This window comes from Lampris incognitus, chromosome 6 (assembly GCF_029633865.1).
Source record: "Lampris incognitus isolate fLamInc1 chromosome 6, fLamInc1.hap2, whole genome shotgun sequence".
Lineage (NCBI taxonomy): Eukaryota > Metazoa > Chordata > Actinopteri > Lampriformes > Lampridae > Lampris > Lampris incognitus.
The window spans coordinates 9,487,639-9,514,004 of record NC_079216.1 but is presented as its reverse complement, the minus strand read 5'-3'; the positions used below and the strand labels follow the sequence as shown (position 1 = coordinate 9,514,004).

General features: G+C 43.5%; 1 protein-coding gene across 1 annotated transcript; it reads right to left on the bottom strand.

Moving 5' to 3' along the window:
• Nucleotides 1-7,354: 7,354 nt before the first annotated feature.
• taf3 (TAF3 RNA polymerase II, TATA box binding protein (TBP)-associated facto) lies at nt 7,355-25,433 on the bottom strand. Its single transcript, XM_056281659.1, has 7 exons — nt 24,717-25,433; nt 23,130-23,372; nt 21,174-22,987; nt 20,849-20,931; nt 19,757-20,024; nt 12,489-12,595; nt 7,355-8,547 (listed from the first exon to the last, which is right to left on the bottom strand). Exons 1-7 carry the CDS (start codon nt 24,880-24,882, stop codon nt 8,433-8,435), a joined length of 2,796 nt encoding a protein of 931 aa, XP_056137634.1. The 5' UTR covers nt 24,883-25,433; the 3' UTR covers nt 7,355-8,432.
• Nucleotides 25,434-26,366: the final 933 nt, after the last annotated feature.

Sequence of the window (26,366 nt, the reverse complement as noted above, 5' to 3'; positions counted from 1 at the left end):
AGACAGGTTCACACAGGAATGTTTTGAATTCTGTAAAGAGTTAACGAGATAGGCACAGATAAAGATTGTAGGCTTATTACATATGTTAAGATGAACCTGTGATGATGCCAGAGGGGGGAGTCATCCTTAAAAGAGGAGATGTCAAGGCATTGGCTACATTATTCATGACTGACAGCTCAAGCATCCTATCATAGGCCAGGGTGGAAATGCTTACATACTCATTCACTGTACTGCGCATGCCTGAAGTCAGTATGAACCTGCTTGCCTGAGAAACTGGCTGTAAGTCTCACTGTCTCTTGTTTTGTTAAATAAACCAAATGAATTAACTGAATTGGGGAATGGTCACAATCACAGAATCAGAATCAGAGATTTTATTGGCCATGTAAGTGCACACACATGGAGTTTGACTCCGGTTTCGTGACTCTCAGTGTGCTTAACATAGATAATAACAACACAACAATTTACATAAAAAATCATGTACATCGGTTGCACATATTAAAATTATGTTTTCTAGAAATAGTTTATTTAACAAACATGATTTTTTATGTTAATTGAAAGCATTTCTTTCATGTCCAGGTTTTGTTTAAAAACATGGTTTTCTCAGTCTCGAGACCATGTAAATAATTGCGATGGAGGCTTTATTTAGTTTTTGCCGGTTTTAATGAATCACCGTTGTCCACTGCTATCACTGACCAGCTTTTATCATCCAGAAACTGAATTGACCCTTTGTCAAGTCCCGCCCATGTCCCACTTTCCTATGTTACTGTTGCTAGGTTAGACAAACAAAGGTCTGAGGGGGTCCATTCCCACAGAAAAACATTGAAAACTTGTACAAGTAGTTAACATTAAAACTCATAATTTTGATTCTTAAAAAACACTGCCTGTCCTGTGCTGTTCTCTCTTTGTTGATCTAACCTTCATCTAAATAATTTAAAAGAGGAGAAAGTTTATCATTTTTAAATGGCAAACATTCATAAAACGGCCTTGACATCATTCAGATTTCTCTAAGAGTTTACACTGCAATTAACACACAGCATCAATTGCAATTTTTGTCATATAATACTGTTTACTGTTTTATCGGTGTACTGTTTGTTATCATCACATTAGAATTATATTGGAAATTCTAAAAGTAATATTGTGTGGGCCTGTTCTTCGTAAAATTTTAAACAAAAACTTAATTGCCAACCTTTTATGATGGGTTTCATGCTTCTTGCAGATGCACTGTGTGGGCCGTCTGCAAGAAGCATGAAATATGTCTAAGCCCTCGGGGGATTGAGCTGGGACCTCAAAGAATTATTTGAGACACTGTATGTCAGAAAGATAATAATGAAAAGTTAAAGTATCCTTCTTTCATCAAAACACACTAATCAACATTAGCCCACTGTTGGTTGTGTTAGCCTAAGTTACATCAGACAGCAAGTTGCTTAGCTGATGTTAGCAAACAACATTTCCTTACTTTACCTTTTTCGACTCGGTCTGGCAGCTGTTCCTGCTGCATCCACAGGATCAGGACATTGTTCGCCCGGGGCTCCATCAACAAAATGCTTATTTTGAAGGGAACAAACAACACGTGTTACTGATTTCTATCTGGCTTGGTAGGCTAGCACTTAGCTGTTGATGTTAGCTAGCTTAGCGACAGAAATGGCAACGTTACCAGCATGCTGTTAACGTTATTCAGTATAGGTAGCGAATATTACTGGAACATTTAGAATACTGTCAATATACTGAAAACCATATTGTTTTCTCTTACCTTTGAACATATGCAGGTATTTTTGCTGACAGTGGCAGGGTTGGACTGCCCGTGTGGTCGTCCACACAGCCGAATCCAACTGCGACATCTCTCAATATTTGGGTTTGATGAAAGTGTAACAGGTTATTTTCTTGCCCGGTGCGGGATTCGATACGGGTTGTACTGCACCACAAGGCCACATCACTAGCCGCTCGGCTAAAGGGTCAGACCCGTTAGCTAGGGGGCTAAAGGGTCAGACCCGTTAGCTAGGGGGCTAACGTGTCTTATTAATAGTTTACAAAAGGAATAAAACCAACTCCAGGATTGCGTTCTGGACATCGTCAGCCACTGTTACAGGTACCCCACGCACACCTTTAACCATTTCCCCGTTCAATCTCAATTCCTCCTGTTTTCGCTCTCAAACTCACTTACCATCGGAACGCATCAGATTTTTATTTGTTTGTCTAACCCCAAGTACGTTAGCAACGGTAACCATGGGTAGGAGCCCTCTGATTGGTGGGTATAGCAGACCAATCAGAAGGCCAGCAAAGGGTCAATTAGCTCTGCACACGCCTCGGCATTTCTCTCCTCGTCGTCGGCTGGTTCCGCTTCCTCATCGTCGGGTGGCTCAATTAAAATGGTGTCCTTTGGCCCTCGCAGCCGAAGACGGCCCAAAATACTCGTCTCTCACAGTTCATGTCATCGCCGTCAAAAACTAGCCGAGACCAGCGGCTACCCGACTCGGCGGCTCGCCTGCTCTCGGTGCTAGCATAGCGTGCTAACTCTCGTCAGACCACACTGTACGACGCGACTTTTCTCCCGGTGGTACATCGCTGGGTAGGTAACTCTGGGCCCATAAACTGTTAGCAGAGCTGGATTACACAAAGATTCTGGCGTGTTTGTACTGACCCAGTGCTGGACCCAAAAACAACCTCGGATGAATAAGGCACAGTGGGTCATCGCATCACTCTTGCCTCGACCGGAACACGAGTGAAAAGATGGCGGACTGCAGAAGTGTTCGCTGTGCGAAGGGGGCGGGGCTTCCGGACACAACGTGACTTCTTCATTCGTCCGTAACGCGACTGAAACGTTTAGTTTTTACATCTGTAAACTACTAATAAGACCGGGTCTGACCCTTTAGCCGAGCGGTTAGTGACGTCGCCCTGTGGTGCAGTACACCCCGTATCGAATCCCGCACCGGGCAAGAAAATAACCGGTTACATTGGTGGCAGCGGCGGGATCCGGAAGTGTGCAGATCCTCAGAAGCCTCTTCGGAGCGCGGGAATAACAAAGCGGGAGGGCGCGCTTCCGGGAGAGGGTGACGACTGTAAACTACCAATAAGACACGTTAGCCCCCTAGTTAACGGGTCTGACCCTTCAGCCGAGCGGTTAGTGATGTCGCCTTGTGGTGCAGTATCGAATCCCGCACCGGGCAAGAAAATAACCGGTTACACGTCCATCAGAATTAAAAGGATTCTACATGGCTGAAATATGATCGGAGAAGTAACATAAATGAATCATGTCGTACATACGAAAGGCATTTTTGTAAATTGTAAGTGTAAGATGGTGACAGGTGTACTCGTAGCACCCTGCCCCTCGGTTCAGGGATGGTCGTCCCCTCTTCACATGGACGGCCTCTTTGACTCCCCGTTCAAACCAGCGTTCCTCCCTATCAAGGAGGGGGACTAAGGACTATTATAAGGGTGGAGATACCTGCAGTCAGTGTCATTCCCCTGTTATAATAACAGTTCATGGAATGTGTGTGTGGGTGTGTGTGTGTTGGGTGGCAGTTTGCATACAGATCTCTGTCTAAATAGGATTATCGACAGACTGCAGGTATCCCCACCCTTATAAACAATACATTTGCATAAGGATGAGGATGTGCACATCCTTGATAGGGAGGAATGACGGTTTGAACGGGGAGTCAAAGAGGCCATCTATGTTAAGAGGGAACGACTAAGAGCACATCTGTCGCCATTTGACAATGCTGTGATTGCAAACATTCCCCATTCTTCTGTGAATAGTACACATGACCATTGTAACTCTAGTTAATGGTCATGCCTATTTGCATGTGAAACCGATCGTTGTTATGCCACTTTGTTGTTTATAAGGCAGTCTCAACTGACTGCAGGGGATGATGAGGTCACTTAGATCAGTGGTTCTCAACCTTTTTGGGGTCCTGGACCCCCTGCGTATTTTTGATCTACCCTGAGGACCCCTCCACCTGATCTTGGGGGAGGGGGTTGCAATTTGATAGAAACAGTAGAAACTGCATTTTGAATTGCATTATAGCATGTATTCACTCTTTTGGGCAAAAATAAGAGCTTTCAGTTGTAACTTAGATATAGTTAACAAAACAGAATTCTTACGCAGTAACTTTCAGATATATGTAACAAAACAGAATTCTTATGCAGTAACTTTCAGATATATGTAACAAAACAGAATTCTTATGCAGTAACTTTCAGATATATGTAACAAAACAGAATATGTATTCAGTAACTTTCAGATATATGTAACAAAACAGAATATGTATTCAGTAACTTTCAGATATATGTAACAAAACAGAATTTTTATGCAGTAACTTTTAACAATGCAAACGGGAGCGAGATCTCTTATTAAAATACAATAAATTACACTCGTGAAACAGATGTAATTAGAGAAAAAAGTCCCGTTACCCTTTATAGTTTAGGTATATAAAGGTCTCACTCACATTTGAGTAAAATAATCCTATTTCTATAAATGTCATAGGATCTTTTTTTTAAAGATATTTTATTTTCACGGACCCCTTGCAATTACACCACGGACCACTAGGGGTCCGCGGACCCCCGGTTGAGAAACACTGACTTAGATGAGTGATGAGGCCTTACTGTCAATAAACGTTGTGTTCAGATGAACCGATTCAACTTCCTCCGAAGGAAGTGCGAATGTCATTCTAAATTTAAATGCAAATGTAAAATGTATTGCCGTCTTTTCATGTCTGCTACGACACTGAGCGAGCTTCCGAGTTTAAAACTGAACATTTTGAGGGATTCAGGCGAGGTGAGGCGAAGCAGGAGAGTTCCCCACTTTCCGTCCCGGGGAAGCCCGGCGCGACCGCAGCTCCTCGCCAGTTTCTGGACTCAAGTCTGACACCCTGTGGACGTTCATATAATGACACCACAAGAGGAGGCGGTGCCCATGCAAGCCAGTGAATAAATACAATGGGGGAATGTTGTTGCATAAGGACCAACGCTGGACCAACATTTGGACAAGAATGCTACGCTTTTCCATTATATATGACACATTTCACATACGTCAGTGTAAATGGTGAATGAATCATGATTTATTTCAAACATGTAAATATAAGCAGGATGTAACACAGATAGTCCATTGCCAATAATCTGAAGTGATCAACAAATCCACACATCCAAACTCAGTGAACAAATCTCCACATATATCAGATTATTTGTTACATGTTGGAAAAGGAGTAGGGAAAAGTATACTTATTTTTGTCCTACCCCTTATTACCTACTCTTAAGTTAATTCATTAATTCAGCTACTATACATTACAAAAAGAAAAAACTATTTATACATAACAAAACTATGACCCCCAAAAAATATGTAAAACTTTTAACGGTTAACACAACTCTTCATCGCCCCTACATCGCTTGAAAATCAGTCCTTTCTACTTCTTGAACGCCATAATGTTTGTACTTTGTTTGAGTCCCATGCTCAAACTGGTCCACAATTTCACCCCACAGACTGAAATGCCCATGTTCTTCAAAGTTGGGGAGTCAAATGTGGGTATGTGTCCTGGTCGCTGCACTAGCGTCTCCTCTGGTTGGCCGGGGCCTGTTCAGGGGGAGAGGGGGAACTGGGGGGGGGGTAGCGTGAGCCTCCCACGCGCTACGCCCCCCTGGTGAAACACCTCACTGTCAGGTGAAAAGAAGCAGCTGGTGACTCCACATGTATGGGAGGAGGCATGTGGTAGTCTGCAGCCCTCCCCGGATCGGCAGAGGGGGTGGAGCAGCGACCGGGACGGCTCAGAAGAGTGGGGGTAATTGGCCAGGTACAATGGGGGTGGGGGTATGGGGGGGGACACCAGCTGTCTTGTGATTTACAATTCAATTTGGCTACTGTAGTAATAAGCTTGATTATGTCAAAAAACATAACACAAAGAAAAGCCTTAATATGAAATGGTATGCATTTTGTTTTCATCCCCGCTCACCCCTACTACGTTCATGTACATAATTAACCTGATCTTCTTTTTTTTTGTTGGCATCGATTTTACTTGTGAACATGAAACTATTACTTCTAATATTGAGATATCTGCAGATAAAGAAGCAAACCCTGTTTTACTTTCCACTATTCTACAGCTTATATTTCATTCTAATGTTGTTAGAGAATGGAAGATGGTGGTGAGACCAGCTATGTTGTATGGCTTGGAGACAGGGGCACTGATGAAAAGACAGGAGGAGGAGCTGGAGGTGGCAGAGATGAAGATGATAAGATTTTCATTGGGAGGGATGAAGAAGGACAGGATTAGGAACAAGTAGATGAAGAAGGACAGAATTAGGAACAAGTATATTAGAGGGACAGCTCAGGTTGGATGGTGTGGAGACAAAGCAAGAGAGGCAAGACTGAGATGGTTTGGACATGTGTGGAGGGAGGAGAGATGCTGGGTATACTGGGGGAAGGATGCTGAATATGGAGCTGCCAGGGAAGAGGAGAAGAGGAAGGCCAAAGAGGAGGTTTATGGATGTGGTGAGGGAGGACATGCAGGTGGCTGGTGTGACAGAGGAAGACGCAGAAGACAGGAAGAGATGGGAACGGATGTGGTGACCCCTGACAGGGGCAGCCGGAAGTCGTAGTAGTAGTAGATCATCAGAGAAGGGAACATCTTGAAAATAATAACTAATTTCCCTCAAATTTGTTCTTGCGAGAAATGAATCAGAGAAGTCAGTGTCACGATACGTTGTGGTTGTTGTAGATAAATCACACTCCTCTTCCTCCAACTACAAAACTCCACCCGCCATCGTTCACATGGACCAAGTCTGAGGCCTGAAGTCCTCTTAAAGACGACCGCCACTGCGGCGAGACCAGGTTCAACAAGACCCCAGCGAATATCCAACATCGGCACAGTTCAACGTCAGGCAACCAACATACAGCGGCTCAAACGTACCTTTTTAATGTGACTTTTACCAACACCATCTCCTATCCTCTAGTTTGCAATTTTATGAGATGATTTTATTTTTTTCACGTTTTAATATTTTTACCTTGTCTCATTATTGATTCTAAAGCACTTGTAAACTGTCTTTTTGGTCTTGTTTTGTTTCTTCTTTCTAATGTAAAGCACTCCGAGCTGCGTATGTATGAAAAGCACTACGTAAACTCTCTTGTGGCTGGTTTATTATAAAAGCAATATGTAAAGTATTTCTATTAACATGGCCTTCACTGTGCAGTGTTGGCCACTATCTTGTCTTCTATGTATAAAATGTTTTGTGGTAAACGGCGCGATGGCCTCGTCGCCTCAGTCGTCCCTGGACTTCCACGTCTTGCAAAATACACTCACAAACTGCACGGGTACTTGGAAAACTCTGAGACGAGTAGACATGAACGTGACATCTGAAAGGTTGTTTTGTTAAAATAGTCTCATTGTATTTTCATGAAGCAAATGCAACACATCGAAACAAACAGCTGAGAAAAGAGCAAGGGAAGTCTTGGCGGGAACTAAAGAACACGCAGAAAATTCATTTACAAAAACAAAAACAAAAAACCTAGATACACTTGATAGTAATGAGATTCACGTCTTCCAGCCCGTTAAGGTACATACTGTTTAGCTTTAATATTGAAATATCAGCAAAATTAATTATGTTACAACAGGCGATGCTACAGTATAACTCCATATGAAGAAAACAAAAAAATAAAAATACAAACTTTCAATTTAAAAAATGTACAGAAATTACAGAAAATCATTCAAGTTAAAAGCCAATATTTGAAAGTGGATTTAACAAGTCAGGATCCTAAGAACGAAATGCACTTGGCTTGGAAGTCGGTATTTACACATTTATACAGACACAATGCCATCATCTCTATATACAAGACGCTTTGATCATACTGCAGGAAAACCAAGCAAAAGGTGGAGAGCGCGTGTCCGCCGTGGTTTCTATGGCAACTCCAGATGAACAGAAATAAGATGACCGTAGATGAAGGTGGTTCCTCTCTTTAGCTTCATGATGAAGGTGGTTCCTCTCTTTAGCTTCACCCCGTGACGCCGCCGTACTCCAATCTTTTAACAACCGAGAGTGTGCTCTCGTCATTTTGATTTTTTTCTTTTAAATTCTGGACCGTTCCTGAAGTCTTGGCTTCCTCGCCAACAAACGTCGCCAAGAAACCAGTTTTACAGACTTTTATTTTAAAGGGGGACCATAGAGTCCACTTGAATAAAATTCATTTGAAAACCGAGGTTGGATATGTGCTGGTTAAAGTCTCTTCTGTTTCCTTCTTTTTCCTTCTTGCAAGGTCCACAATCCATCACAGTCAATTTCATTCACTAAAATCTCCAGAAGTGAATGTCAGTCACAAGTTTAACTCCTATCAATACTTACTTTTGTCTGTTGTTTTTTTTACAGCAGTGCCATAAGTGATTCATGATGGCTTGAGAAAGTCAACAACAAAAAAAAAATCAAAAATATGTGCTTTTTTTTTTTTTTTTTTGCATAGCTCAATGCACTTTGTGTTTCCTTTTCTTGTGTTTTTTGTCCTTCTTCTTGTTGGCACATTTAACACAGAACCACTGCTGGTCCTCCGGTGGTGCTGTGAGAATCCCAACGCAAAGCCTAAAGAGAGGAGGGGAGACAGTAGGACAGACACCGTTAGCCAAGACATGGACGCCGTCATTCATTACGCTACTACGCTCAGACAACCGGTGCTTCTCAATCAGGTCCTCAGGTGCCGCCAGCACTGCGGATTTTCTTTTCTACCAGGTACTGAATTACATTCACCCGTTGTTCCAGGTCTAACCACTCCCTGAATGGAGGCTGGAACATCACTATTTTCTAGTCATCAAACGCGACACAAATCTGACATTTATCTAGAGGAACATGAACACACATACACAAAAAAAAAAAAAAATCAAAAAACAAACCTCTTGAAACTCATCTTTTCAGTTCTGATTTGGGCCACTTTCACATATGGTCAAATCAAGTTTACATGTAAAAGTGCTTAATAACGACCACAGTCTCAGACGACCTTATAATCACAGCGAGGAACAGATACAGCAAATGACACTCTCCAAAAGGAGAACTCCGCAGAAAAAACCTTTCCAGGAAAAAAAAGAAATAGCAGAAACCTCATCAAGAACATCAGAGGAGATATCCCTCTTGACTGACAGGTGTGCAATAAGTGCCATGTGGGCAAAACATATTCGACATGTGGCCATGCAACTTGAGTCTGTATGGTGAAAGCTGAATTCAAATGTATTTTATGTCACGTTCCGCATCTCAGATCAGCAGGACTCTGTATCAACACTATCGCTGACCGGTCAACCACGGTTGTGATTGTGGCAAAAGTTAAGATGAGAAAAAAAATCCCTCGACTTTAAGTCAGCTGAAAGACAGAAAAGTCATGGACCTGTTGGGGGAGATACCTTTATTCAGGCTAAACTCAACGGCCCATACCAGGAATCAGGAACACTTTATTTGTCATTTCACCTCATATACTTGCGCACATGAAATGAAAGGAAATGCCGTATCCCCCAGCCCACAGCAGCGCAACATAACACATATGTCAAAAAAAATTAAAAATTAAAAAAAAATCACTATCCGAGGGAACAAATGCCAGCCAGGATGACTGTCGGAACCGCCGGTCTGCATGGGCTAGCGGTTAGTCTAGCCTGCCCCGATTACGCGTCCTGTAAGACCGCCCTCCGTGTTTCCTCCTCAGGCGCATCTCCAGGCAGGGGCCGTGGTCATTGTGGCAACCGGACGAAGAAGACCAAGCCCCTCCCAGCCAGAACCAAACAGTGTTAAAAAAAACCACACACAAACACACACACACACACACACACACACATATATATATATATGTGTGTGTGTGTGTGTGTATATATGTATGTATATAGCGTTTTTTTTCTGAAACCGTCAATGGTGTTATGAGTGCTAACTAATGAGGAGCGGAATATCAACACGGATACAGGAAAAAAGATTTTAATACATTGCAGTACAGGAATGTTCCATGTGTCTCGCACTCAGCAGCTAATGCAGCTGCTGAGTGCGAGACACATGGAACATTCCTGTACTGCAATGTATTAAAAAAACATTTCCTGCATCCGTGTTGATATATATATATATATATATACACACACACATATGTGGATGGATAGACAGACAGACAGACAGACAGACAGACAGATAGACAGACAGACAGACAGACAGACAGACAGACAGACAGACAGACAGACAGACAGACAGACAGACAGACAGATAGACAGATAGACAGATAGATAGATAGATAGATAGATAGATAGATAGACAGACAGACAGACAGACAGATAGAGAAATGGCTTAGCGTCATCAGAAAATGTATTTTTAATTGTTTCTGTCTATGAGTCTTTTCAGGTTGGAGGTTCATCGAGATCACTTTCAAAAATGAATGTTCACCGAGACAAAAATAACCATTTCAGCAAAAAAAAAGAAAAAGAAAAAAGATAAATCTGAATTGAGTGTCAAGGCCTGCAGTGGTAACCGAGGCTTTGATTTTTCACTGATGGGCCTCAAACCTGTTACTGTAGAATGGCAGTATAAGATATATGAAGTGACACGTGTTAGCCTGACAGTGTTGGTGTAACATGTTACGAAAGTAACGTGTTACAGTAATATGTGTAGTACACGTGGCTTTTGAATAGTACATATGGCTTAGAATAGCGCACATGGCCTCTGAAACTCTAATCAATGGTCACACCCACATCTGATCATGAAACTGGGCATTGGTTTTGGTCATTATACATCTGTCGCCATCTTACAATGCTGTGACTGACAACATTCCCTAATCCTCTGTGAATAGCACACATGGCCTTTGAAACTCTAATCAATGGTCACACCCATATTTGCATATGAAACTCGTCGTTGGTTTCGGTCGTTAGGCAACTGTATTGTACTGTATTGTTTATAAGGGTGGGGACACTTGCAGCCAGTTTAGACTGAGGATGTCACTTATTGAGTGATGAAACGTATCTGTCAATAAACATTGTATCCAGATGAACTGACTCAACCTTTGACATCACTAAAGTTACACGATTGGCTGGCCGACCAACGATGTCACTGGTAAACACAGAAGTGGGAGTTTCCCTATTGGCCGTCAATCAGCACAGCGGTTCGCGCGCTAACAAACGTAATTTATTGCTGCTCCTGGATACTACTGAAACACCTCAATGACACAAGGTCCCATTCCCAAACACCAGCACTAATAGCCACATGGAGTTAGAGGGAAAATTATTGGCATCATAAGCGAGTTGGTGGTAACTTAAGTGCAGACTTTCCAGTGATCGTGGCCGCAGTGACTGTAGCCAGGTAATTAGTTCATATAAAAAATAAATTGGGGCTATTTAACTGTATATATAATCAGGGGTTGAAAACTGATGTCCAGTACAGCCGCTGTTCATGGAACCAATGTCAAAACAGCCGCTTTTTATGTAGTCGCGCAATAACAGCCACTTTCTAGATATAGTCGCGGTCCAACTACTACATACTAGGTTTTAACCTAGTCTTTTTACCTGCTGCACCAACTGCGCCTGTGTTGCATGTGGTTGCCTGCCAGCCATGTTTTCTGTGGAGAGTTCAAGTAAGTGGCAAATGCTTTCACTGGTACTGAATTAATTTAACTATATCGTTTTAACTGCGTCGCATTGCCTCTGGAACAATGAGGTATTTATTTTAATCATTTCAAAACAAATTGTACTCCTGTTGAAGGGCCGCATAGCCACGTGTCGAGAAAAAGTAAATAAACCAGCTGCATAAAAACAGAGATCAGTATGTGCGGCTTCCTTGGTCAGTGGAGCAGCTTCAGTGGATTATAATGAACACGTTTTGCTGCATTAAATGTGTCACACCATGTCCATGCCTGGTGTATTTAGGCTGTAAATTAAGTGGGGGTTTTTTTGTTGCCAAAATTCGATGGCTGAGATGGCTGCACAGTCAGACTCCACGTTTGATCCTTTGTCTGCCTGCCCATCCCTGTGTCCAAGGCCATTCATTTATTTAAAAAGGTCTGGGCTATTTAATTGTTCTATATCATCACACTATTGTTAATATAAGCTGTTTCAGGTCTAAGGCTTCATTAGGCTATACAACATTGCCCATCATTTGTAATGAACTGTAATAAACTTGAACTCTGTGCTTTGAGTACCTGCAATAAAACAACATACCCTCTTCCATTTTATAATGCCTAGTCATAGTTCTGTGGCTATTTTGGTGAAAGTAACACAAAAGCAGTGTAATCAGTAACGCGTTACTCTACATATACAGTAATATTGTTAAGTAACTTATTACATTCAAATGAAAATAATTAGTATGTAATTTCTTACATTTTGAAAGTAACTTGCCCAACACTGTAGCCTAACTTGCTTATTAGTCATTAGCCGTGCAAAGTGTAAAGTTTTTTTTACAAATATATAACATATTACAACATATTAGAAAGTGGACCAAAAAGAAAAAACAACAACAACAACATCACACGCATCTAAGTGAGCTACATGAGATATAACAGCAAATGTGTAACTTACCAATGGTACCAATCGTCACAGTCATCACAGCCTATCATGGGGCTACCGTCATCAGGCTTGTTGCATCCCGGACAGATCCAGATCTGGTTACCCCATTCATCCAGAATCTTAAAAGTGAATAAAAAGATCATACATTTAAGCTTAAGTTCAAATTATTTTACTGTCAGTCATGCAAAGAATTGGTGGGATCCGCAAGATAAAGAACACAAATGACATTAACACAAGGTTTCACAGTAAATAAACACACAACCAATAAGACTTCCAATCGGTATGTCACTAAGAAGGTCTTTTAGAGAGTATCTGCTCACTTAAGAATATCTTAGTCGTCAAGTAAGTGAAGGGGGTACGAGGTAATGTGCATCAAAATACAAAGCACAAGATAGAAACAACTAGTATTTAGCAGCATACTACTTGATACGTAAAAACTGGACATATCCAGAAAAGTTACACTGGCCACACTCTCTGTTGACTCTGCTTTCTCACACACACACCCTGTTCTGTAGGGCATGGAGGCGGTATGGGTGTCCTTATTTCCAAAGACTGGAAATTCAATAAGCTTTCCCCGCTAAGCAACAACTCCTCCTTTGTGGCAAATCATGCAATCATGGTTACTGCTCCTCTTAAGCTATCTGTGGTTGTCATATACTGTCCACCAGGGTGTCAACTGGGGAACTTTGTAGTCGAACTAGACATGTTACTCTCAGCCATTCGTGATGATGAATATTCTTACTGAAAAAAACCCAAGCGACTGACTTCCTGTCTCTTCTCTCCTCCTTTGACCTAAAGACAGGTCCCCACCCCTCCCACACACAAAGCGGGCAATGCTCGATCTGATTTTGACTCAGAACAGTTCCACAGCAAATCTGACTGTCACCCCCCCTACATCTGTCAGACCACTTATTTATTCAATTTACGGCTTCCTTACTGGAACATCCTCACGTTCATCCACAAAGGGTCTCCTTCCGCTGAAACTTTCGGTCCCTTACACCAACCCAGCTCTCCAATGAGGTCTTGGCTTCCATGCCTCCCCATAATGAATTCTCTTCACTCCCTGTCAATGAGTCTACAGACACACTATTCCTCACTAGCCTCCTCTCTTAACAATCTCTGCCCTCCAGCATCCAAACCCACTCATAATGCCCCCCCCACCCAGTCCATGGCTCACTGAGGTCATCAGAGAGCAAAGGGCTGGGCTCAGAGCGGCAGAGAGAAAATGGTGTAAAACCAGAGTCCACTGACCGCAGTGGACCTCAGTATCAGTGTCTCCTAGCACCATTCTCCTCCAGCTTAAAAACAGCTAAGACCACTTACTATCAGAACAAGATATGTGGCGCCACTGATGCTTGAAAAAAGTTTTTTGCTTTTAACTCACTCCTCAATATGCCTCCTCCTCTGCCCTCTACTCTGCTCACTCCTGACATGTTTGCCTCGTACTTCACTGATAAGGTTTCTGCCATCAGTAACCAGTTCTCTTGAGCCTGACCAACTCTGTCTGCCGCTGCCAGCAAACAGTGCGTCACTCACCTCATTCACCCCCCTGACTAGGAAGTCTCCAAGCTTCTGCGGGACTCTCGTGCCACTACCTGTCCACTGGACCCGATACCATCCAACCTCCTACAGACCATTTCCCCCGCACTTAACCTCACAGTCACACACATCATCAACTCCTCACTTACAACGGGTGTTCCCCACTGCATTTAAGAAAGCTTGGGTCACCCCCGCTGCTCAAAAAACCTACACTATAGGGACATCCGACCAAGCCGCAGGTAACACAAGGATGTGAACTGGCGATCCCCATATTGTAGGCAACGGAATACACTGCTACGCTACCCGGACGCCCCCTTATTGCTGCTAGATCTGTCAGCTGCCTTTGACATGGTTAACCACCAAATTCTCCTCTCCACACCGACTGAGCTTGGTATCTCAGGATCTGCCCGCCGCTGGTTAATGTCCTACCTCTCGGGGAGATCTTTCAGAGTATCTTGGAGGGGAGAAGTATCCAAACCACACGGCTTATCCACAGGGGTACCTCAAGGGTCAGTGCTCGATTCCCTTCTCTTCTCAATATACACCACCTCACTTGGTGCAATAATCCGCTCCCATGGTTTCTCATACCATTGCTATGCTGATGATACCCAGCTCTTCCTATCATTCCTGCCAGATGACCTCACAGACTCGGCATGGATATCGTCATGCCTTGCTGATATCTGCACGGATGAAAGAACACCACCTTCAGCTTAACCTATTTAAGACTGAGCTCCTTGTCATCCCAGCCAGTCCATCCTTACAACAACGGATCAATATCAAACTCAGATCAACCCAACTCATGCTCACAAAGTCTACCTGAAAACTGGGTGTCATGACTGATGACCAACTAACCTTTAACACTAGAACGACCAAGACGGTCACTATGACCGTTCCGGATTTTCAAAGTTTAATAACTTTGTGAAAAAAAGACCTGCCACTCCCTCAATTCTCCTAAAATTGCATATATTTGCATTTAAAATGAGTTTCAGATCAATTGCACAACAACAACAACAAAAAAGAAGTTACGATAAGAGCTACCTAAAACGACCATGACTGGTCAAAATGACCGTCTCGTAATTTGCATGTGATCGTGCGTGTCATGTCACTATTTATGACGTGTTTTGGTCGCATCATTTCTTTTGCAACGTTCGTTGCTCTGTCCTAGAAAAAACTAGCATTCTGCAGTGCAGAGAAATAGTCTAAATTTGATTTTGGATTATTGCCAACATGTGGTTACAGACGCCGTTTCAGAAACACCATGACTACCACCGACGTGTTGCAGTATTTACAGGCGTTGGACAGTATCCATTTTGAATTGTTTGAAAAATAGTATTAAAAGTTGTTAAAATGTTAATTTTGGTATCAATTAGTTTCTTAACAGACATACTAACATATGCAATGCATTAATATCTCAATTGGGTATCTATCTTGACAGAATATAGAGTTTAACAACCGTGGCAGTCAAAATGACGGCCCATGGTTGTTCTAGTAGTTTTTAAGTTCCGGTTGTTGTTTAGGACTGTTTCAATATTTATTTTCAGTTCTTTTTTTACATTTCACGTTTTATAAGCCTTGCTACGTTTGTTAGATTAGCAAAATGTGCTTTTCCGTTTTGTTTTTCAGGCAATATTTTCACTTTTTAAATTTTGCTATTCAAGTTCGACCATGTGTCTCTTACGTTTAAATTGTTAAAAAATAGTATTATAGTTGTTAAAATGTTAATTTTTGTGTCAGTCGTTTCCTAACAGACGTACTAACATGCAATGCATTAATATCTCAAGTGGGTATTTATCTTGACAGAATATAGAGTTTAAAAACAGGCGGTCATTTTGACCGCCCATGGTCATTTTAGGTAGGAGTGAAATCCCGGTTGTTCTAGTGTTAAGGTTCGTGTGGCTTCGATTGCTCAGTTGTGCCGATTTGCCCTGTACAACATCAGGAAAATTAGTCCCCACCTGTCTGAGCATGCAGCACAACTCCTGATACAGGCTTTTGTAATATCATCCATTGACTACTCCAACTCCTTACTGGCAGGTCTCCCTGCATGCACTTTCAAACCTCTGCGAATGATCCAGAGTGCAGCGGCGCATTTGGTCTTCAACCAACCCAAAACAGCACATGTCACTCCGCTGTTCATATCCCTCCACTAGCTCCTAGTTGCTGCCCACATCAAATTCAAAATCTTAATGCTCGCTTACAAAACAGCAACTAAAACGTCTCCCGCCTACCTGAACTCCTTATTCAGGTCTAAAGTCAGTCCTGCTCACTACGCTCTGCCAATGAAAGGCGCCTGGCACTTCAGCCACAATGGGGCCCTAAGTCACTAGCCAGACTCTTCTCTTCTGTAGTTCCCCGGTGGTGGAATGAGTTACCAAACTCCATTCGATCTGCTGAGACCCACTCCATCTTTGAGAAGAAACTGAAGACCTAGCTCTTTCTCGAACACCTGCACACCTGATGGTATTAAGAAAAACAAAAATTGTGGGGTCCGCGGTGGTGTAGCGGTCTAAGCATCGGCTTTGTGTTGATGCAGTTGCCCACTGGGGACTGGGGTTCGCGCCTCGGTCTCATCAGATCCGACTATGGCCGGATTTGATGAAGCATCAACAATTGGCAACGCTGTCTTCGGGAGGGGGGTGGAGTCGGCTTGTGTTCGTCACATGAATGCGTCTCTGTGTGTGTTGGAAAAAGCAGTGGTTCGGCCTGGATCCGCCTCGCCACTTTCGCGATGAGGCGTCTCCTTCGAGACTGCCGGCCGGAGAGATGCAGCTGGCGAACGCATACAGTGCGAGAGTGGGTGTTTGAACTAGAAGGGGGAGCGATTGGCCAATAAATTGGAGGAAAAGGGAAAAATCAGAAATAAATGTGTATTAAAAAAAAAGAGAAAAGAAAAAAGAAAAAAATCGTTTCTATGCACCCTATGCATTGCCTTTGTGCACTACCTGTTGACACCTATGTCCTATCGGACTTGAACCTAGTTTTTTGGCACTTACTTGCGTTGTCGCAGCCTGACTAGATCCTTGCTTGTGTTGTATTAACTCTCAGCTGTATGTCGCTTTGGATAAAAGTGTCTGCTAAATTCATTCACCATCAGCCACTTCTCCGGGGCCGGGTCGCGGTGAAATGAAATTGTCCCCCCCCCCCCCGTTTTCTCCCCGATTGTATCCGACCAATTATCCCACTCTTTCGAGCTGCCCCAGTCACTGCTCCACCCCCTCTGCCGATCCAGGGAGGACCGCCGTCTATCACATGCCTCCTCTGATACATGGGGAGTCACCAGCCGCTTCTTTTCACCCGACAGTGAGGAGTTTTGCCAGGGGGATGTAGCGCATGGGAGGATCACGCTATTCCCCCCAGTTCCCCCTCCCTCCTGAACAGGCGCCCCGACCGACCAGAAGAGGCGCTAGCGCAGCAGCCAGGACACATACCCACATCTGACTTCCCACCCACAGACATGGCCAATTGTGTCCGTAGGGACGCCCAACCAAGCCGAAGGTAACACGTGGATTCGAATAAATTAAATTGTAACATTGTAATTGTAACACTGTAAAATGGTTAAAATAGTAGAAACAAAGTAAGCACAAGAGAGAACAGTATAAACCTCCTCTAATATTTTAGCTTCAGTGTTTTCACCCATCAAGTTTCTGTGCACACTGATACCCTGGCAACACCCATTTCTCTAATAAGTAGGTATTCTTTTCATATCTGGTCTATTGTACCATCGACATTCAACACTACTTCTGGCGTCTTCTCATATGCACAGTTCCAAAAAGTCACGAGAAGACTGAGCCAAAATATTGGTTTGTTAATCACATTTTTCTCCTTTTCCAAATCTGACTGTACTCTGATAAAGGTGCCTGCATGACTGTTTCAGAGGATGAAATAATTCCTCTATTGGTTTGTAATAGTATTATTAGTGTACATGTAAACGTAACCACTGTTTACACCCTAAAGACCTGCTGAAGTTGAAAGACGTCAACATGTCTCTAAGATTTTCTTTCAGATTCATGACAGTTTAAGACATTCTCAGTTCACAAAGTGTGGCAGCCAAAAATGTTGATGTTGTTTGATCCCCGCATTTCCTTTGATAAACACATTTTAAAAAATCACCAAGATTGCCTTTTTTAATTTACATAACATAGCTAAAATTCCGTCTTTCCTGTCCATGGCTGACACAGAGACCAATACATGCATTTGTTTCATCCAGACTTGATTACTGTAACGTTCTGTTTTCAGGTCTGCCACATGCTAGTACTAAAAGTCTTCAGATGTTTCAAAATGCTGCAGCTAGAATCCTAACTAAAAGTAGAAAATTTGACCTACTACATCAATTCTTGCCTCCCTTCACTGGCTCCCTAACCATGTTAGATCAGACTTCAAGGTGCCGACTTATAAAATCTTAAACGGGCTCGCACCATCTTACCTGTCTGATCTCCTTAAATTGTACATTCCATCTTGTGCTGTGCTCTCAAAATAAAGGGCTCCTGTGTGCACCCAAAGTTAAAAAGAAGTCAGGTGGTGGCAGGGCCTTTTCCTACTGGGCCATGTTCTTGTGAAATAACCTGCCTGCTGCCATCAGACAATCAGAGTCTGCTGAGTCTTTTAAATCCAAACTTAGAATGCATCTTTTTGCCCTAATATAAAATTAGTTGCCTTTAAATTGAGTACTTCACGACCTGTACTGCATGGCAGGTCAGTTTCTGTCTCAATGAATTTACTAACCACTGTTCTGCCGATGAGATTATAGCGTATAGATTATTGACTATTACAAACTGTTCTTTTCTCTCATGTCTTTTCTCTCTCCCTGAATGTCTTCTCCTTTCTCTTCTTCTTTGTATGTTAATGGTGTGATGTGAGTCTCCAGTGTGCACATTTAGTCTGTCCTCCTCCCAGGTCTCCATGGTGATGGTGGTCACTACCTGAACACTGCTTGGCATTCCCCTCATCACATTTTTTTGTTATATATCGTATTTTAAATCCACATAATTTTGGTATCCCGTTTCAATGTTATAGCCTTCTCTCACTCCGATGTGTGACTAATGTTTTTTTCTTGTCTCTTCTCCCGCATATGTGAATGGTGTGATGTGAGTCTAACGTGTGTGTGTGTGTGTGTGTGTGTGTGTGTGTGTGTGTGTGTGTGTGTGTGTGTGTGTGTGTGTGTGTGTGTACACGTGTGTGTGTGTAGTCTGTCCTGTCAGGTCTACATGGTGATGGTGGTTGCATGGCTCAGGTCCTAGGCTGTTCCGGTGGCATCTGGACACTGCTTGGCATCCTCCTCATCATATTTTTATATTTCATATCCATCCATCCATTATCCAAACCTATATATAATAATTCATTTATAATTCTTTTATCCTCTTTCAATGTTGTATTCTGTAAATTGTATACACACAACATCATCTATTGCACGTCTGTCTGTCTTGGAAGAGAGATCCCTGCTTTGTTGCGCTCCCTGAGGTTTCTTCCCATTTTTTCTCCTTGTTAAATTTTTTTTTTTTTTTAGGGAGTTGTTCCTTATCCGATGCGAAGGTCTAAGGACATGATGTTGTATTGCTGTAAAGCCCCCTGAGGCAAATTTGTAATCTGTGATAATGTGCTATACAAATAAAATTGATTTGACTATAGATAGTCTGGTCCACATAAAAGTGAACTATTACGAGGGTGATCTCTTCTGGTCTTTTCTCATAGGAGTCAGCTGTTCTGAGAGGCGGTGGAGTCAAGGAGGGGCCAGCAGTACTTACCACATAGGCGCTGACAGTCTCAGTCACCACGCTGCGCACAGGTGTTTTTAGGGAGCTTGCCACGGAGAGCACAGAGGGTGGGGGGAGCATCGGCGGAGGAATTGCCACAGGAGGGAGCGGCGTCAGGGGCGGGACCAGAGAGGGTGCAACAGATAAGAGACTTGGGGCTGGTGGGGGCGTCCGGGGCCGGTTTCCAGGTCCTTTGGGAGCGGGGATTTTGGGTGCTGGTGTTTTGGGCTCTGAGTTCGGCACAACCTTGCTGATAACACTGGTGATACACAGAGTGACAGACAAAATGTAAAAAAAAAACAACAAGTAAGGAAAGAATCTATGGAACAATTGTTCATAATTATTGCTATTCATATTAGAATCATATTACTATTATATTATTATGCTTTTACAGCACTTTTACAACATAGTCCACAAGATTAAAACAAAAACAAAAATCATACAAAGCAATCATCACAAGGCCAATGAAAGACTAATAAAAATAAAATACTGTAATAAAGTGCTGTATGAGGAATAACACAAAGTATTTTAAAGTCATTTAAACTCCACTTAGAGCACTGCAAAGTTCTGTGATTTGACATAGATCCAAATGAAACAGAACGGTCCGCTGGGATTTTGTGAGGGGAGGGAGTTTGATGTGACTGACAGCTGAACATGATCAGGCATTTTTAGAATAATGTGGACATTGATATACTTTTGGCTAGTTTCAATTTGGTGGCAGATCACTCATCTTCTCACAATGTCCTTCCCATTCATTGGACACTTTTGTTAGTGTATGCCTGAAAGTACAGGATGATGTGCTAAAAATGCTCATTTCATGTGACCTTTAAAAGAAAGTAAACAGCAGCAGGTGGCTGACATTTTAATGTATACAGTTTAAAACACAAAAAGAGTCTCCTGATGCGTGCAGTCAATTTACAGGAACCGGCTGTTGGTGAAACCAACGCAAAAAATGTAAACAACTTGGTTTTCTCAAACTACAAGCCAACGACAGGCGAACAGAAGTTCATTGATAGTGAAAGTGACAATACTTATTTAGAGTAGCCTGTGCTGATTACTTGAAAATAAGCATTTGATAATTACATTTTGTCTTGACCGGCTCCCACTCTGAGAGTCAGTCTGGGGATGACTGGAGATGGTAGAGTTGCTGGAGTTTCCACTTTGACCTTAAGGAACAGAAACACAAGGCAAGACTATTTGTATAGCACATTTCCATTCACAAAGGCAACTCAAAATGTGCTTTACATAAGGTACAAATGGACATAAGGAATACAGAATGAAAAAAAAAAAGGAAATTAAAAGCTAAAAACAACCCAAACCCCGGCCGGTTAAACAGCTCTGAAGAAAGGACCCAAGCAGACTTCAATAACACTATTGCCAAAACTGAACACTCAAAAGGACGAGTTACCTTCTCCAATCGAATCCTCTCTCTCTCCTTTTCCTTCTCCTTCTCTCGCTTTTCCTTTTCCCTCTCCTTCTCTTTCCTCTTCTCCTCCTTTTCCCGCTCCTTCTCCTTGGCCTTCTCTCGCTCCTTTTCCTTCTCCTTGTCCTTTTTCTTCTTCTTCTCTTTCTTCTCCTTCTTCTTCTCCTTCTCCTTGCTCTTCACCTCCTTGTCCTGGAGGATGGGGGGCAGGGGAGGCAGAATGGAGGGGATGCGCAAGCAGGCGGAGGGGCTGAAAAGCGCAGGGATCTCGCCCAGGCCAAAGGGGGAAAGGGCGGACAGCTTCGGCCTGTCCTCCTTGTTCTTGTCTTTCCCCTTGTCCCGTTTGTCTTTATCCTTCTTGCTCCGTTCCTTGTCCTTCTTCTTGTCTTTGTGTTTCTCCTTCTCTTTCCTGGAGCCCTCTCCATCTCTTGACTTGATCTTCGTGGAGCCCTCCAGCCCAGCGAAGTCCCGCTGACGGTAGTGATCCTCTTCCTTGCTCCCAAACTCCTTCCATGTCATCTTGGCCTCCTTGGAAAACTCCTTGATCTTTTCCCGGTTCTTGTCTTTAGTCTTTTCTTTCTCCTTGTTCCTGTCCTTATCCCGGTCTTTGTCTTTGGGCTTGTCCTTCTCCTTCTTCTTCATTTTAGTTTTCAGCTCCTTCTTCAGCTTCTTCTTGACATCCGTTGAGGACACCATCTTGTTTTTCTCCTCGAAAGTCTTAAGGAGAGGCTCCGGGGTAGGCGGTGAGGCTGAGCCCGACGAAATGCAATCTCCTTGGTTCTGAGGAGCACCCTGGTTTACCTTACGAATCACCTCATTGATTGAGTCATCCATGGTCCAGTTTCCTGAGCCTGCATTAAGGTGAAGTGGTGTCGATGAATCTTTGATGGCGCTGTTGAGTCCTAGCATGAGCTTGGGTGTACATGGCTCCATGATGGTGAGCCTCCTGGGGCTGGAGAACCCGTTGCTCTCTGACTCAGAGCCTGAGGAGAAGGCAAACGGGTCAGGCTCCCGTTCGGCACATGCCCTGGCAATAACGGCATCAATGGAGTCATCGATGGCGCTATCATCAGGCTCTAATTTCCTGAACTGAGCTTCAGGAAATTCTCTGTCGTCCATACTTGGACGCATGTGGATGTTCTCCTTGCCCATTCTCTCACTCAGTGTTGACAAGGGTACCTTGGGAAAACTATCTGCCTTTGCAACCGGGGGTTGCAAAGCTTTGGCAGAGCCCATTTTTGGGCTCTTTGGGCTTTTGGGACTCTTGGTTCTGCCCGGTGATTTCTTCCTCTCTTTAGAGGATTTGGGGGAGCAGATTGGGCTGCCACCCATAGGTCCAACATTGACCCCTTTTGGGGATTTAGTCCGTGGCCTCCCAGGGGAGGAGACCTTGGGTTTCCTGCTCGGAGTGGCGTGGGTCTTGTGGTCCGTGTGTCTGGGTACCACTGGCTGAGGTCTGAAGGGGGATGGGGTGCCGGTGGGTGTTTCAGGGGACAAGGAGCCAAGGCTATCATGAGAAGCTAGCACACCTGGAGGGACACGCTGAGGGTTGAGGGAAGTAAGGGGCTCCCTGGGCTCAATGCCCCATTCAGGACTGAGGCCGGGGTGCATGCGTGGTCTCTTGGACGTGGGCATCATGCCCATGGCTGCATCAGGACTGTCCAGGTGCCGCTTCAGTGGGTGGTTCTCATCGTTAACAGCCTCGTCTTCCTCCATTTCATCCTCGTCCTCATCCAGCGGCACCTGCATAGCCTCAGCCGAAGTACCCATTTCTGCGAGGCCTTCCTCCTCCTCCTCTTCTGCAGGGATAGGTAAGAGACATAAAGTACTATATTCAACTCCTCTTTGGGAGAAATTATTCAAAAACACATTTATTCTCTCCGACACACACACACAGGCTGAAACACTCAAGTGTACGAAATTAACCTGCTGAGAACATACCTTCTTGTAAGGAGACCAGGGGTGGCATGTACTCTGGAATGTAGTCCTTCCTTTCTTCTGCATCACGTGCACCAGGTTGGGGGAACTGCAGGACGTTGTTTTTGCTGACAGGGAAGAGTGGCGTCTGATGGACGAAGCCAACAGGCTCCAGGTTGTTAACATAGTCCTCCAGTTCACTCAAACTCACCCCCAGCAGCCTGAAAGCCTGGCCAACATCATCCAGCATGGGATCGGTCCGTCCATCTGAAAAGATGAATAAAGTCAACAAGTCAAGACACGTAGGTGCACAATTCCAGTGATCTTTGACAGTGACTGCCACTCTTTCCTGGGTCGAATGAAATCTTGGGGCCAAAATTTAAAACAAAGTGCCAACATGTTCAACTAAAGCAAGGCAATATGATCCAAGTGCTAAAATGTTTCACAACTGAGGTAGCAGTTCGCTATATGGCTGATAAATGAATGATATAGGACCTAGGTCTGAAGATTGTGTTTACTGTGGCTGTCGTGCATCACAACAATAATAAGTCAAGTCAAAATTGTATTTCTCTAGTCAAAATCCCAACTCAGTCTCTGGCGGCTTTACAAACAGATCACATTCTCCAGCAGATAAAAACAGAATACGTGCCAAGGTATGACACCCACTAGCCATTATATCCTCAGTTCAGATGAAGATAAACTCCACAGGTTAAAAATGTATAGATAGATAGACGAGCAGTTACAGAATCACAATATCTACTCAACTATGCATTAAAATCGTACATACGTTATTGTGAAGCTCTGCAGAATATTGAAGCATAATTCCCAGTCAAAAATAACAATAACAATAATTTGTAGGGCTGACATATACTGAAATAAAAGAAATCATTGCAATATTTGATTTTTTTGCAATAAGTAATACAATATTAAACACTAAAAAGGAGTTACATAATTTCACCACAAATATGCAGCCTTTAACTCTCAAATCTCCATTTACAATACATTTGATCATTCTTCTTATGTTTAGGTTGGTTTCGGAGGGGGGAAAGGCAGTTGTCAAAGAAGTTATTAAATATGAATAAATTATGGTATTTGTCAAATGTGCTAGAATATTTACCTTAAACAGTAGTCATTCAAAAGCGGACCTTACTAAATTCGTTTTCCAACTACCAGAATTTGAGCCCACCATGACTGATGGGTCCAATTTACCTTAAATTACTGTGCAATGTCTTTAATGCATACTCAAATAATCCAGTTAAGAAAATCAGAGAAAGTTGAATGAGTTCATCTGGACAGGCATCTGTCAAGAAACGTTGTATCCAGATGAACTGACTCAACTTTCTTTAATAACTTGCGCGGTGTGAATACTGCTGCACATGTGCGTACTGTGCGACGTCAATTCTGCAAAGGTTTATTCATCAGTCCCCACTAAAAGGCATCGTAGACGAGATTTAGTTAACTGTTTTGGCCACCAGACGTCGGACATGAGCAGGCCTCGCCGCGAGGGGGCGATAGTCGCAGAGCGGGATGGTTAAAATGGTTAAAAACAACGTGATCATTCCGCAATCCGTCACTCGGTTGGAGGCATCCGAAGACAAATATGACACTTACAGAGCTCCGAGTAGCGGTGGCAGCCCCTGGCCAGCTGTTGGATGTACCGGTGCAGGACATCGGACAGGAGGTCGCAGGCGGTGAGCTGGACCGAGTCCCAGCCCAGCGCCTGGCAGATCTGCGCCACCGAAACACGCAGCAGCGAGCGGGCATAGCTCTCGCACATCTCGCCGGTCGGGTTTACGGGTCTCAGTCCGGTCAAACCCTACTCCAGAAACATGCTCCCGGCCTTCGCGTTACACTGGACCCGGGAGGGGATCAGGAGAAAACCCATTACAGTCGCCGAATTTGACATCTACTTCGGTAAATATGTTGGCGCTTTCGCCAGAGTCGCCATCTTGTTTCCAACGACAAACCCATCCCCGGGACGTCGGCGGCGCATGCGCGCGAGTGAGCGTCAGTCTACCGGTTCCCCGGATGTGTTCAAGGGGGTTCAGCCGCCGGCAGTGCGCATGAGCGTAGACGGGTTTTTCTTTCTTTCTCGGTCTCCTTTATTGCTCTGGCCGCCAGGCGGTGGGTGGTCTGGGAGGGGGCGTTGCGTTTGGTAGTAGAGGCGCTGCTGGGATCTTGAAACATTGGGGGCTTGGCTCAGCCCAGAAGTCGTCAGATTTCCGTCCGATATTTGCACCATTTTCAAGTTGTTTCGGAGTGAGAACGAATTTAAGACGTGAGACCCTGTGCTGGCTTTCACCACATGAAATCAAAATAATCTCAATAAATGCAACCTGAGTTCTCATTCAACTGTGTTTTATTATTTGTTATTTTCAACTGCAGGAGATGGGCAGTATTTCAACGAAACGTATTTAAAATACATATTTAATCACTTTTGAGTGTTCTGTCATTTGTATTCTGCTGAACACTATGCTGACTGCCAGGGAAGAGGAAAAGAGGAGGTTTACACTACCGTTCAAAAGTTTGGGATCACCCAAACAATTTTGTGTTTTTCATGAAAAGTCACACTTATTCACCACCATATGTTGTGAAATGAATAGAAAATAGAGTCAAGACATTGACAAGGTTAGAAATAATGATTTGTATTTGAAATAAGATTTTTTTTACATCAAACTTTGCTTTCGTCAAAGAATCCTCCATTTGCAGCAATTACAGCATTGCAGACCTTTGGCATTCTAGCTGTTAATTTGTTGAGGTAATCTGGAGAAATTGCACCCCACGCATCCAGAAGCAGCTCCCACAAGTTGGATTGGTTGGATGGGCACTTCTTTGAGCAGATTGAGTTTCTGGAGCATCACATTTGTGGGGTCAATTAAACGCTCAAAATGGCCAGAAAAAGAGAACTTTCATCTGAAACTCGACAGTCTATTCTTGTTCTTAGAAATGAAGGCTATTCCATGCGAGAAATTGCTAAGAAATTGAAGATTTCCTACACCGGTGTGTACTACTCCCTTCAGAGGACAGCACAAACAGGCTCTAACCAGAGTAGAAAAAGAAGTGGGAGGCCGCGTTGCACAACTGAGCAAGAAGATAAGTACATTAGAGTCTCTAGTTTGAGAAACAGACGCCTCACAGGTCCCCAACTGGCATCTTCATTAAATAGTACCTGTTAGAGCCTGTTTGTGCTGTCCTCTGAAGGGAGTAGTACACACCGGTGTAGGAAATCTTCAATTTCTTAGCAATTTCTCGCATGGAATA

Bases quoted from the DNA above. Each gene is read 5' to 3' on its own strand.
- taf3 (XM_056281659.1), bottom strand. From the start codon at position 24,882: ATGTGCGAGAGCTATGCCCGCTCGCTGCTGCGTGTTTCGGTGGCGCAG. The intron at 20,025-20,848 runs GTAATTATCAAA...GTGTATCACCAG, and splicing joins GGAGCCGGTCAAGACAAAAT to TGTTATCAGCAAGGTTGTGC. The intron at 12,596-19,756 runs GTAAGTACTGCT...TTCACTTTTAAG, and splicing joins AGACTGTCAGCGCCTATGTG to ATTCTGGATGAATGGGGTAA.